The following is a 14,807-nucleotide window of genomic DNA, read 5'->3' as shown; positions in this document are numbered from 1 at the left end:
ATGAGGTCACACCATGCCCCCTCCATTCATGTCTATGGGGTGTGGGGGCTAGTACATAGCCGTCACGCCTCCTCCCATAGAAGTGAATAGAGGGGGCGTGGCGGCTTGCAACGCCAGTCATTGGCCACAGAGCTGAGCTGAGTTCGCTCCGTGTAATCTGTATACCCCATAAAAGAAAGCAGAATTTGTATACCTTGAATTTTTTTTTAAAGAATTTATCAGTTTCAAAACAAAGATTATACAAAAAATAATAAAACACACTCCAGGAGACAGAAGGCAAGACCCAGTCAGTGGGAAAAAGGAGCATTGCAGGCAGTACTAACAGTATCATAATAAAAGATACACAGCATAAGCAAGCAATTCACAAACCAGGCAACTTGTATAATGGTATATCCAAAAACCCCTGGAGCAAACCGGCCCAACACAGACAGACAACCAAACACAGTCTCACACAACACACACCCCGGTACTCCCCCCCCCCCTCCCATTACCACCAAGAACCAAAGAACTAAGCTAAATCGGATAACTTGAATTTTTAAAGGGGTATTCCAGAAAAAAACTTAAACTGGCTCCAGAAAGTTAAACAGATTTGTAAATTACTTCTATTAAAAAAATCTTAATCCTTAATGGACTGACACGGTCTATCACGAATGAGCATACCATCTTTGTGCCTCACATGCTCCACTCTTGTGGTCTTAGGTATTGTCTGCCTTATACCATTGTACTATGGCATTTTCATTGTTCGCAATCTCTTCACTTGTACATGTTACTCAATTCTTATGTTGTTTCTGTTTTATCATTGGAAAATAAAAAAAAATTCAAATCTAAAAAAATCTTAATCCTTCCAAAAATTATCAGCTGCTGAAGTTGAGTTGTTCTGTTATGTCTGACAACAGTGCTCTCTGCTGACACCTCTGCTTGTCCCGGGAACTGCACAGAGTAGAAGAGGTTTGCTATGGGGATTTGCTTCTACTCTGGACAGTTCCCGAGACAGGTGTCATCAGAGAGCACTTAGACAGAAAAGTACAACTCAACTTCAGCAGCTCATAAGTACTGAAAGGATTAAGATTTTTTTAATAGAATTAATTTACAAATCTGTTAACTTTCTGGAGCCAGTTGATATATATAAGGAGATTTTTTAACACTTACCGTAAAATCTCTTTCTCGAAGGATCCATTGGGGGACACAGACCGTGGGTGTATCTTGCGGTCTCTAGGAGGTGTGACACTATGGTAATAAAAAAAAGTCAGCTCCTCCCAGCAGGATATACCCGCCTTCAGGCTCTGAGCTAGTCAGTTTAAGTTCCAGAGCAATAGGAGGAGACCAATAGGACAAAGAAAAAACCCCAAACTGTCCGAGAACCAGAAGAAAAAACACAACTGAACACACCCTCGGACCGAGAACCAAAGGAAAAACCCCAAAAAGGGCGGGAGCTGTGTCCCCCAATGGATCCTTCGAGAAAGAGATTTTACGGTAAGTGTAAAAAATCTCCTTTTCTCTATCGGCTCAATTGGGGGACACAGACCGTGGGACGTACCAAAGCCATCCCTTGGGTGGGCAGATAAGTAATCGGGCAGACGGCCGATCCACTGCCGCATGCAACACTTTACGACCCAGACTAGCATCAGCTGATGTGAAAGTATGAACTCGGAAAAACCTCGAGAGAGTGTGCAAAGACGACCAGGTAGCCGCCTTGCAAATCTGCGAGGCCGAGGCTCTATTCTGGAAAGCCCAGGAAGCCCAACAGAACTTGTGGAAGGAGCCACAACCCTGAAAGGAGGAATCTTCCCCTTACAGCGAAGGCTTCTGAAATGGTGGACCGAATCCACTGAAAAATGGTGGCCTTGGAAGCAGGTAGTCCCTTGCGACGACCTTCTCCAGCTTGAGTAGTAAGCGCTCCTAGAGATGAGAAGGAACCGGAAACAAAAAAAAGGGATGAGAGGACAATGTCCTCATTGAGATGAAAGGCCGAGACTACCTTAGGTAAAAGGGAAGGAGCTGGTCGGAAAACGACCTTGTCCTGGTGGATCACCAGAAACGAAGAACGGCAGGAAAGAGCTGCCAATCCAGACACCCTCCGGATGGAGGTGATAGCCACAAGAAATGCCACTTTCCAAGAAAGGAGGTGGAGAGACATCTCTCTATGGGGCTCAACGGGTGCACCCTGGAGGGCACTCAGAACCAAAGTCAAGTCCCAAGGGGGTGAAGGTGATCGTTAAGGAGGAACAGCGCGCGCCACTCCTTGCAGGAAGGTCCGGACATGAGGATTAGAAGCCAAGGGCCGCTGGAAAAGAACAGTCAGGGCCAAAACCTGACCTTTAAGGGAACTGAGGGACAGCCCCAGTTCCAACCCTGACTGCAAAACGGAGAGAAGACCACGAAGATCACCGGGGAGAAGACCTGAGCTGCACACCAACAAAAATAAGACCGCCAAGTACGGTGGTAAATTCTTGCGGAGGGGGGCTTACGAGCCCTGAGCATAGTGAGAAGACTTGGGAAGAGAACCCGCGGGCCCTCACAACCGAGGTCTCAACCGCCACGCCGTCAAATGCAGCGACTGTAAATTGGGGTGGCAAAGAGGACCCTGAGCGAGTAGATCCGGGCGGAGCGGAAGGTGCAGAGGAGCGTCGTCCAGGAGCTGGACTACGTCGGCGTACTACAACCTTCGGGGCCAATCTGGAGCTACCAGAATGGCGGCGGAGACGTCCTCTGCCTTGTGCTTTCCCAGCACTCTGGACAGGAGCAGAAGAGGGGGAAACAGATAAGGTAGGGCGAACCCCGCCCAAGGAATCACTAGGGCGTCCACGGCCAAGGCCTGAGGGTCCCGGGACTTGGACACAGAAGGAAGAATTTTCCGAATGTGCCGGAACCCGAAGAGGTCCACGTCCGGAATGCCCCAGAGGCCGCAGCGCTGCGTGAAGACCTCCGGATGAAGATACCACTCGCCGGGGACGGGTGAGGACCAACTGAGGAAGACCGCTTCCCCGTTGAGCACTCCCGGAATGTGAAAAGCCGAAATGGCCGGAACCTTGTTCTCCGCCCAGTAGAGAATCTTGGTCACCTCGGCCATGGCTGCCGAGCTGCGAGTGCCACCCTGTCGATTTATATACGCCACACCGTGGTGTAGAACGACTGAACGCGGACAGGACGGGACTCCCAATGAAGAAAACAAAGAAGAATCGCCCGTAAGTCCAATAGGTTTATCAGAGGAAGGGTCTCCGGAGGAGACCAGAGTCCCTGAACCGTCCAATCCCTGAACACACCGCCCCAGCCCGACAGGCTGGCATCCATTGTAACAACCTGCCAGTGAAGGGGAAGAAAGGACCGCCCTTGGAGAAAAAATGGGGGGAGCGAAGCCACCAGAGCAGAGACTGACTGACCCTGAGGGGGAGAACAATCTGACGATCGAGGGACAGAGGAGACCTGTTCCATCGAGAGGGAATCACCAGTTGAAGGGGGGCAGTAAAGAAACTGGGAAAGGGTACGGCCTCCATAGATGCCACCATCCGACCCAGGACTTCCATACAAGTGCGGATGGAGACCGATACCTGGGTCCGAAGGGAGCGGACCCCCGCCCGTAGCGTCAGACGTTTGTCCGGTGGAACACAAATTCGGGCAGAGGCTGTGTTGAATCGAAGTCCCCGAAAGGTTAGAGACTGGGTAGGACGGAGGACTGACTTGTCCCGGTTGACCATCCACCCGAAGCGAGTCAGAGTGTGGAGAGAGACGTCCAGGTTCTCTGGAGTCTGGGCTCTGGTTGGAGCCTTGATGAGAAGGTCGTCCAGATAGGGTATCCGCGAGATACCCCTCGACCGTAACAAGCCCATCACTGGCGCAAGGATCTTTGTAGAGACCCGAGGAGCCGTGGCTAGACCAAAGGGGAGGTCTACGAATTGAAAATGCCCCTCCGGAACCGCAAAGCAGAGGTACCGATGATGGCCCGGAAATATTGGCACATGGAGGTAGGCATCCGTGATGTCCATCGATGAAGGAACTCCCCTTGTTCCAGGGACGCTACCACCGAGCGGAGAGATCCCATTCGGAAGTGGCGCTTGAGGTCTAGAATCTGTTGCACAGAACCGACCTTCTTGGGGACCACAAAAAGATTTGAATAGAAAAACCTCGAAAACGTACCCCACGAAATTGCTTCGCCAGAGGAGGAGACCGGGGGGCCCGGGATCGAAAAAAAAAGCGATCTCTCGGAAGGGAAGAGAATTCGATCCCGTAGCCGTTAGACACCACGTCCCCTGACCCAAGGGTCCTGAACGTGAGAGGTCCAGATGTCTTGGAAAATTCAAGAGACGACCTCTGCAGAATTGGGTTTTGCGGTTGCCCGATTTGGGCGCAAAACGGCCAGAGCGGTTGGAAACCGACTTCCAAGACAGGCGCGCACGGAACGAGGGAGCCTTTCTGTCCTGCGAGGGCGCCTGCCCGGACCCTTTACTGGGGCCAGAGGTCCGAAAGGAAAAGGACTTCCTTTGGAAAGTAGGGCGAGCCTTATTTTGAGGTAACAAGGAACTCTTACCTCCCGTTGCCTCAGAGATAATCTCATCAAGGCGTTTGCTAAAAAGACGGCCGCCCATAAAGGGAAGCTCAGTGAGAGACCTTTTGGAAGTGGCATCCGCATTCCAAGCTTTAAGCCTCATAGAGCGGCGGAGGGCCGCTAGGTGACCCACAGCAAAGGCAGAACAACGGCTGACTGCATGGAAGCTGCGCACGGAATGTCCCCAGCTTTAGCGCATTGGAGAGCCAGAACAGATAGATCCTCTGATAGATATCCTGATGGAGCTTTTGCCACCACTCCGACAGTGCCTTGGACACGCATGTCGAGGCGAAGATGTGTAGAAGAGAAGAGCCAGCTGGTTCAGAAGCGAACTTCGCTAAAGTTTCTACCACCTTGTCCGCGGGATCCTTGAAGGCAGCGGCATCTGCTAGAGGCAGTGTAGTCGCTTTAGAGATCCAGGAGATTGGTGGATCCACAGAGGGAGGGGAAGCCACCTTAGCGACAAAGTCCTTGTCAAACGTATAACGTTCTTGAATTGTCTTGATTCCCAGAAATCTCTTGTCTGGATGTTTCCATGCGGATTCCAGTATGCTATCAAAGTCAGCGTGAGAGCTGAACCTTTTAGGTGCTGGCTGAGCACGATGAAAGGATACTTCTGGATAGACATCCAAAGATCATGGGTCCTCCAAGTGAAAGGTGTCTCTTATGGCTGTCACCAATGAGTGCACTGTTGCAATTGAGTCCGAGCGGTCCTCTGGATCAGATGCCGATTCGGAAGCCTTGTCCACTAGTTCACCAGGGAAATGTGAATGAGTAGAGGCAGTCCTGGAGGGGGGCGACCCAGACCGGGTACGTGGCTCTGGCGAGGCAGAGCGGTGACTCTGTGAACGTCCTCTGAAGGAGCTACGTTTGTGCCCAGAAGATAGGTGGGGGCAGGACCCGCGAGGGGAACGCTCACGTCTATCTGAAGACTCAATGGAAGAGTCAGACGAGGCACCCCCAGCACGCTTAGCGTGAAGTACGAGGAGACGGAGAGTGGGCCCTCTCCGAGGTCCTGCGCAGGGAAAACCCCTTCAGGGCGGACACCATTACCCGGGGTGCCTCAGCCACCGAACGGGAGATTTGGGTCAAGTCAGCCCTATACTGGGTCAGGGAAGAAACCCAGGGTGGTGGAGCGGCTGAACCCACCGGGACCGAAGGGGCATCAGGGGGTCTGGGGGAGCAGTGGAGCAGGCAGGGCAAGTGGCTCGGCAGAGTCAGGCATTTTGGTACTACAGTGATTACAGGCACTTTGGTTCTACAGTGTTTATAGACCAGAAAGTCTATGCATCTTGGCAGCTGCGGAGAGGAGAACAGCTCCATGCAGCTAGAGTGAGAAAGTGACGGCCAATGGTAGAGGGGGGCGTGCCCGCAGCAGAGGCACTAACTAGTTGGCCCCCCCTCTGACTGAAATTCGTGCCCCCGCGGCGCTGATTGGAGGCTGATGCGCGCCTCAGAAGAGCTCCGACAGCCCTGTGGGCGGAGCTAAAAACCAGGCCGAGAGGGAGCTGTAATGGCGCCCGCTCCTTGTCCCGAGCGCACATGTAATTCGCATATCCGCTCGGGGGAACAGAGCGGGCGGTTAAGACGCCGGCAGAGACTGCCGGAGAAAACTAAAGTAAGCCGGCGCTGAGAGCACCCGGCTCATACCAGCGCCGTGGCTGTCAGCCGCATATAAGGCGCTGGCGGCGAAAATGAAAGTAAGCCTGCATGAACTGGCACCGCGGCTTGCAAATAAGGCGCTGTTCACACACAGAGCCAGCATCACATACATGCCCCCTCAGCGTGCCACTGCTCACAGTGCTAAACAGAACATACATGCCCCCTCAGAGTGCCACTGCTCATAGTGCTAAACAGAACATACATGCCCCCTCAGAGTGCCACTGCTCATAGTGCTAAACAGAACATACATGCCCCCTCAGAGTGCCACTGCTCCCACAGAATAAAGTCCATTCCCAGTAAGCCAGCCCAACCTTAAAAGGTGGACCAGAAACAGGGGGTCTCCAGCAGTTGCAAGTCCGGTCCCGGGACTTGTCTTACCTGAGGAGAAAGAGGGAAAGTACTTACTTCAGTCAGAAGGACTTACCTAATGGAGTCTTCAGTGAAGTCTTCAGTCAGCTTTAGTTACCTGCATCTCGCCTGGCTTCTATAGGCGAGCAGTCAAAATAGGGGGACCCAAACCTATGAGGTACCACCCAGGCGCTGACCGTTGGCGAGGGGGGGTTAACAGCGCATATACGCAATGTCTGTGCCCCCTTACTCGCAATGGGGAAACAGTGAACCACAGTTCCTGAGTCCCCACCTGAAAACAGAAAAGAAAAAGGAATAAAAAACTAACACATCCCTAACTAGGAAAACAAAAAACAGAAGACCTGGTCTGGAGCAAACCAGACCGTGTCCACCTCCTTCAGACACTAAGCTTAAACTGACTAGCTCAGAGCCTGAAGGTGGGTGTATCCTGCTGGGAGGAGCTGAATTTTTTTATTACCATAGTGTCACACCTCCTAGAGACAGCAAGATACACCCACGGTCTGTGTCCCCCAATGGAGCCGATAGGTCCCCCGGTTACTGCCAGACCTATGCCCTCTTTACACGGGGGGAGGAGTGGTGGTTCTGCATACCAGGGAGGCTCCCAGTCCTGAAATGCTAACAAGTTAATATATACCTATACCCCTTGTGGGACTAATGCCAATGGAGTCAGCTTTCATAATTTAGAAAGCTTTTTCTTTTATTATTGATTTCTCTTTTATATATGTCTTTTGTGATACTATTTTGTTTTTTTGTCATCATTATTTTAATTTTATTTATTATTTTCATCATTATCATTTTTTTATAAAAAAAATTTTGGGATTATTTTAATTTTAATTAATTCTTTTTATTTTTATTATTTATTTTTTATTTTTCATTTTACCTTTTTACATATTGCTAGCTATATGATATTCAGTGATACAGACACAGACACACTACATGTATTCATTTATTGCACATTGGATGTTTTTCCACTCATTTATTTAGTCTTCCTTGCCCACGGCCGCTGCGTTTGCACGTCAGTGGGCTGGACCCGAGTGCTGGGCATCCATGTTAGAAGTGTTCCCGACGGGTGGTCTCCATGGAGACGGCGGTGCTGTAAGCGCCGCCGTTGCCATGGAGACTTTTGGTTGGTGGTCACGTGTTAGCTCCTGTGGTCATGTGATCGCATGGCGCCCCACGTGACTGGCCAGGCATCCCGGAAACAGGATGTGAACAGATTAAGAGATTTTTTGGCGCAGGCGCATACTGTTTGTATACAAGCCAAACGTGGCGAACGGCATGGCAACAGAGCGGGTAGGCGTTTTCTGTATATGTATATTTAATTAATGTTTATATGCATCAGTGGTGTATTATTAACTATTATTATGATGGAGTTTTGTATATTCAAGCCACATTGCTTTTAAACTTTCACTGTGACACTGTACACATTATGTATGTACCTATGGTACTCTTAAGCACTTTATTTTTTGTAAATTGCACCGTAATTTTATGTATTTTTATCACTGTATTGATTAATTATGTAATTACTGTTTATTACTGGGCTGGGTATATAACCCCAGCCTGTGTGTGGTATCACTATGCTTGAAAAAAGCTCCATTGAGGGGCTGAAACGTCGCACTGTTTGACATGTGGAATAAATAAGTTATTTTTTGGATATTTGGAGTGCCGCACCATTTTTTAAAATTATATATATATTATATTATATATATATATATATATATATTTATAATATATATATATATATATATTATTTTTAAAAAAAAGTTTATTTCCTGGATAACCCTTTAACTATTAATGAAAAGCTAAAAAAAATTATATATAAAAAATATTTGTTTTGCAGGAAAACAGCAGTCTGGGGTCTGCACTACTTCGAATGTTCTATTGGTATCTCCAGGGCATCAGGATCATAGAATAGCAGGACAGGTTGCTGGTATTCCTCCCACACTCATACAAGCCACTCTGAGTCCTGTGCAAGTGAAGTCAGGTAAGTCTTTTCTATCTCACATCCTGGATGGTTAATGCCATTTATTGTAAGTTGAAAGTTGCCCAAGGTTAGCATTTACTTTAAAGGGGTACCCCAGTGGAAAAAACATTTTTTAAATCAACTGGTGCCAGAAAGTTAAACCGATTTGTAAATTACTTCTATTTAAAAATCTTAATCCTTCCAATACTCATCAGCTGCTGTATGCTCCACAAGAAGTTGTATTTCTTTCTGGAGTTCTTTTCTGTCTGACCACAGTGCTCTCTGCTGACACTTCTGTCCATGTCAGGAACTTTCCAGAGCAGGAGAGGTTTGCTAGGGGAATTTGTATGTACTCTGGACAGTTCCTGACATGGACAGAGGTGTCAGCAGAGAGCACTGTGGTCAGACAGAAAAGAAATTCAAAAAGAAATACAACTTCTTGTGTAGCACAAAGCAGCTGATACATACTGGAAGGATTAAGATTTTTAAATATAAGTAATTTACAAATCTGTTTGATCTGGAGTACCCCTTTAAAGAACAACATTCTCATTCAATACATTTTCTAGGAACTTCTATGGTAATTCAGCTTCCGAGTACAATAGAATTGAAAAGTATTATTGGTAACAGTCCTGTACCCATCTCCTTATCTACTGTGCCAGGCAACATTTCTATAGAAACTTCTCCAGGACCTGCATCAGGTATGGTAATGTTTTATGTATTCTATGTTTTTTTGTTAGTTTTTTTATATATATTTTATTTTATTTAGTTGAAGAACATAATAGATATAAAACAGACATATTTCTTAATCTCTAGAGCAGTGTTTCCCAACCAGGGTGCCTCCAGATGTTGCAAAACTACAACTACCAGCATGCCCGGTCAGCCGAAGGCTGTCCGGGCATGCTGGGAGTTGTAGTTTTGCAACATCTGGAGGCACCCTGGTTGGGAAACACTGCTGTAGGTATACAATTTGGTAGCGCTGTATTGCAATGAGATGCTGCCTCCTAGTGGTCCGTAAGATTGTTTGCATGCAGAAGTAAGAAAATCTCATGTATCAGTGCAATGAAATATACAGCTCTGATGTGCTCTGGACTGAGACAGAGGAAGTGCCCACATAATGCAAAGCAACAAAAGCTTACAAATTAGGCTGGGTTCACTTATATCAGCTGTCTGGCATAGTTTTTCACCAGCGTGTACCGGAGGGAAACTGATGCTAGAACTGATCCCATTTATTAGAATGGGACAGTTCACAATCATCCAGTGTCACAATTTTGACATTGGGTGGTCAGACACGCTGGACGGCACCAAACAGGGGAATACAGCTTGTTGCGTTCCCCTGTCCGGTGCCAGAAAAATTTACGCCGGATTCCATACAACTGATGACATCTGATGCACGTTGGCATCAGTTACGTAGAGATTTAGGGTACGTTCAAACGAGCTAATTTTTGCAGCGGATTGGTCACTAAAGGACCTCTGCATTCTGCCTTTACATTTGCCTGGTCGGAGCGGCAATACGCCACTACGAGCAGACACACTGCGATGTACGACTCGCCGCGCGCATGCGCAGTATACTCGCACATCGCGGCAGCTCTTGGCCTAGCTTGTGACTTGCACATCGTTTCAGTGTGCCTGCACGTAGCGGCGTATTGCCGCACTGAACAGGCACGTGTAAAGGCCTAATACAGAGGGTACTTCAGCGGCGGATCCGCAGCAAAATACGCTGCGAAGATCCGCTCGTTCACAGGCTGTTTGTTCTTGCGGGTTTTCCGCTGCGTATTTGAAAGGGGACGGGCTCTTCTCAGCTGTCCGTAGCAGATTTTCCGCGGCGGAATTTATGCTGCGGAAAATCAACCGCAGTCCCTACTGACTTCAATTGGGCTTGCGGCGGATTTTCCGCAGCGTAAATTCCTCCGTGGAAAATCTGCGGCGGACAGCTGAGAAGAGCCCGCCCCCTTTCAAATACACAGCGGAAAACCCGCAAAAACAAATAGCGTGTGAACGCACCCTTAGGGTGAGTTCACCTATGGCGGATATATTTAAACCCAGCCTTAATAGTGTAATATACTTACTGCAGCTTATCAATTATTACTAGTGACAATGTCTTTTCTTATAGAAAAAGATGACCTGTCAATGATGCCAAAGATCGTGAATGTTACCTCTTTAGCTCTAGGAGCTAAGTCAGACGTGGCCAGCGAATTGGGACTTGTCATGCCTGATACAGAGAGGGACTGCCAGTCTGCTGTTCTCTCCCAAGACTTTGGAAGAGCGGAGTCTTGTATAAGAAGTAATGCATCAGTCCAGGATGTAAGTTATGTGACCGCTGATACGTTTGCCCCCTCCACCTCTCTTCCTATGAACAAAATAGAAGATGGTCCTACCGATCCAGCAAAGAAACGCTGCAGTCTATACTCTAGTCTCCTTGAAAACGTTCCCCAGGAAAATGACGGCAGCCATACGGAAGCCTCAATAAAAAGTAAACCTGCCGGCATTAGTAATGCTGCTCTTACTAAAATGGTTGAAGATTCAGGACTCGAGCTAGAACTCAAGAAATTAACTTCAGCCATTGATGAAGCCGGATTGGATCCCAGCGAATTATCCGATACAATGGGAGATCCGGAAGATGCCGAGGAAACCCTCACGTCGCTTCTCGACGAAATCGATTTTCTCAATCAACATTTAAAAGATACAGATGATAATTACGGCCCCAATTTTTCCCTTTCGGATACGGCATCCCATCGCGGCCTGAGTAAACTTGCAGATGGAGATTCGTCTCTTTTTTCTTTTGGTCATTTCAAGGAAGCGGCTGAAATAAAAGAAAAGCCCGCTCCCTTCAGTCCTCTTTTTATGCATTTAGAAGAGGGGGAAATCCTGGATAGTATCAAGCATAACGAAGAAGCGGGGAGTACGGTTTCTTATGGGGGTGCAAGAAAGGGTCCCCCTCCGACCGATGCGGTGGGAACACAAAGTGGGCTTCTTCAGCCTCCTGCTACTTTGTTAACTCCGCAAAAGACAGACAAACCTGTGAACTCTTGCCCAGATGTGTTTTGGAGACCAATGCCCAAGCTGGCACCGCTTGGATTAAAGTCTCATCCAATACCCACTGATCAGAGGGCTCTGGCGAACAAATCAATGCCATCCTTGGCGTCGGTGGCAGTAAGACTAAGTTCACCGAAAACTACAAATTAACCCTTTCTTTTTTTTTATTTTTATTTTTTTTTTTGTACTTTAGTAACGCCAAGATTGTTTGTTTGTTTTTACTTCTTGGTGTGTACCCATCAAAAAACAGTCCTATACGGAAAAACAATCCTCTATCTACTTGAACTGACACTTTGCATTATATGTACAGATAAACAGCAGCCCGTTCACATTGTAGGTGCAAGGCACTATGATATTTGTATGTATGCTGCGATCCACATGAATTTTTGCTGACACTACTTGTATAAATATGTCGTTGTAGAAAATGCCGCTTCTGCAAGTTGACTCTAAACACACCTCTTCCTGCTCAGCTAAAGACTTTAGGGCTGTGTTTCCAACTCAGTGTGCCTCCAGCTGTTGCAAAACTACAACTCCCAGCAGGCCCGGACAGCCTTCGGCTGTCCGGGCCTGCTGGGAGTTGTAGTTTTGCAACAGCTGGAGGCACACTGAGTTGGAAAACACTGCTTTAGGGGAACCTTTTCTAAGGAAACTATACTGAAATTCAGTTTCAGCTTGCTCTGGTTTAACCACAGGTGCCTCTGTCTGATCTCTCTATTAAGCTGCAATGCAAATCTCTCCGCTTTCTATCTGCGCTCTGCAACAAAACCGTTGCCACAGGTTAAAGGTTTGAAAGGGTAAGTTTTGTCTCCGATATTTCTTAAAGTGAGTCTCCACCCTTTTGACAGTTCCAAGCATATATATAAATATATTAGGCTATTGCTTGAAATGTGTTTTTTTTTATCACGTACCCTCCCTTTGAGTGTAGGTGTGGTCCATGCTGATAAATCAGAGTTGCTATCCAGCCTGTCATTCCCAAATATACTGTCTGGAAACTGTTATTTAAAAAAAAAAGTTTGTGTGTGTCCTCCTTTGCAACCATTTTTCAGTTTTTTTTTTTTTTTGCCCCTAAAAAAACATTAAATGGGCACTGTGATTTTTTTTTATTTTATTTTTTTTATTTAAAGCAGTATTCCGGTGAAAAACTATTTATTTTATTATTATAATATTTTTTTTTTTAAATCAACTGGTTCCCTAACGTTAAACAGATTAGTAAATTACTTCTATTTAAAAATCTTAATCTTTCCAGTACTTATCAGCTGCTGTATGCTCCACAGGAAGTTCATTTCTTTTTGAATTTCCTTTCTGTCTGACCACAGTGCTCTTTGCTGACACCTCTGTCCATGTCAGGAACTGTCCAGAGCAGGAGCAAATCCCCATAGCAAACCTATCCTGCTCTGGACAGTTCCTGACATGGACAGAGGTGTCAGCAGAGAGCACTGTGGTCTGACAGAAAAGAAATTCAAAAAGAAAAGAACTTCCTGTGGAGCATACAGCAGCTGATAAGTACTGGAAGGATTAAGATTTTTAAATTGAAGTAATTTACAAATCTGTTTAACTTTCTGTCACCAGTTGATTTAAAAAGGTTTCCACCGTAGTACCCCTTTAATGTTTTGATCAATCGGGGTCTCAGTGCTGAGACACCCACCAATCATGAGAGCAATCGGTGATGAGTGAGCTGTAGTGTGCTTTAATCCCCAGCTTTCAGCGATCTTTGCCTCCCTTCCCTATAGACATATAATGAAGCAGTGAGTTTAAGATTGCTGAGACCCTGCAGGTAACACCCTCTACCGCTCTCCTATCCCTGCTCGTTCTCCTTATTCGTGGTGGAAGTGCCAGTCTATTCAGCGCCATGAGATGATGGAGATGGCAGAGCCCTGTACTGTTTTTCGTTGGCAGACCTATAGACTTTGCTTGACTGCCGCTCCATTTAATCTGGGAACTCAGGACCCCCATTCCTGTGATTTGTGGTGGTCCCAACAGTTATGCATTGATCACCTGTATGTTGCATAGATGATGGATATTGTTCGTGGTCCTGCCGTTATATAAAATTGCCTTTCGGTTGGTGCCTACATCTGTCATTCAGACCTATGCATCTCCATGGTGACAGACTACAAACAAAACCCATGTAGTCTGATTCTGCATCATGACTTACATACATTTGGTAGGTTTGTATTAAAGGGAACCAATCAACATATTTTAGCATATATAACGCTTGGCATTGCATTATATATGCTAAAATCGTTATCCTCACCATCCCCAGGGGACGGTTTTGCCCCCGGGGATGGTGAATAAAGTCCCACCCGGCAAATTACAATTACCAGCTCCGTTCGCTGCGGCCATGGCCCCGCCCCGATGGCTTAAATGACGGCCCATGTCACCGCTCTGCTCCCTAAGCAGACGGAGCAGAGTGGTTGTTCAAATCATCCCTTATGAGTCCCAGGGTAAATATGCAATTACAATAACCCTTTTTAATAAATAATAAAATGTTTATTATTTTAACGTATACCAATAAGAGTGGAACTTTAAGTGAGACCCTAGAAACAGGTTTTTTTCCCCAGAAGGGGGCTTTTCCCTCCAAAGGGTTATTGTAGGAGCAGAGCAGTGACACGAGCCTTCAGTCAAAACGTTGGGGCCACGGCCGCAGCAAACAGAGCTGGTAATTGTAAGTCCCCACCCGGGGGAACTTTATAACTTAAAGGGGTATTCCGGGCAAAAACATTTTATCTCCTATCCAAAGGATAGGGGATAAGATATCTGATCGGAGGGCCCGCTGCTGAGACCCCCCGCGATCTCCCTGCAGCACCCGCATTCTATGGTGGTGAGTCTCCAGTTTCGGAAACATCCGGGTTTCTGGGACGGGGGGCGTTACGTCACGCCACGCCCCCTCCATTCATGTCTATGGGAGGGGGCGTGACGTCACGTCCCCAGTCCCGGAAACCCGGAGGTTTCCGAAACGCACCCGCATAGAATGTGGGTGCTGCAGGGAGATCGCGGGGGGTCTCAGCAGCGGGCCCTCCGCGATCAAACATCTTATCCTTTGGATAGGGGATAAAATGTTTTTGCCCGGAATACCCCTCTAATATTTTCACCATCCCTGGGGGCACAAATGTCCCCTGGGGATGGTGATGATAATGATTTTTTCATATATAATGCATTGCCAAGCGCTCTATATGCTAAAATCTGCTGATTGGTTCCTTTAAAGTGGGTGCCTGATGGGTGGCAATATGTCTACACAGA

The 14,807-nt window shown here is 47.2% G+C and overlaps 1 protein-coding gene across 6 annotated transcripts in view; it reads left to right on the top strand.

The window, feature by feature from the left end:
• MGA (MAX dimerization protein MGA) overlaps positions 1-12,083 on the top strand; it is a 66,129-nt gene extending 54,046 nt beyond the window's left edge. For 5 of the 6 annotated variants that reach the window (XM_056546670.1, XM_056546666.1, XM_056546669.1 and 2 more), the window contains 3 exons: positions 8,415-8,558; positions 9,104-9,235; positions 10,648-12,083. In XM_056546670.1, coding sequence (XP_056402645.1) covers positions 8,415-8,558; positions 9,104-9,235; positions 10,648-11,720 — 1,349 coding nt within the window. In that variant the 3' untranslated portion in view covers positions 11,721-12,083. The remainder of the gene's footprint in view (positions 1-8,414; positions 8,559-9,103; positions 9,236-10,647) is intronic. The other variant, XM_056546668.1, reaches the window with a different exon arrangement.
• The last annotated feature ends 2,724 nt before the right edge of the window (positions 12,084-14,807 follow it).

Source organism: Hyla sarda, chromosome 11, assembly GCF_029499605.1.
Source record: "Hyla sarda isolate aHylSar1 chromosome 11, aHylSar1.hap1, whole genome shotgun sequence".
Classification (NCBI taxonomy): domain Eukaryota; kingdom Metazoa; phylum Chordata; class Amphibia; order Anura; family Hylidae; genus Hyla; species Hyla sarda.
This window is presented reverse-complemented; position numbering and strand designations above follow the sequence as displayed.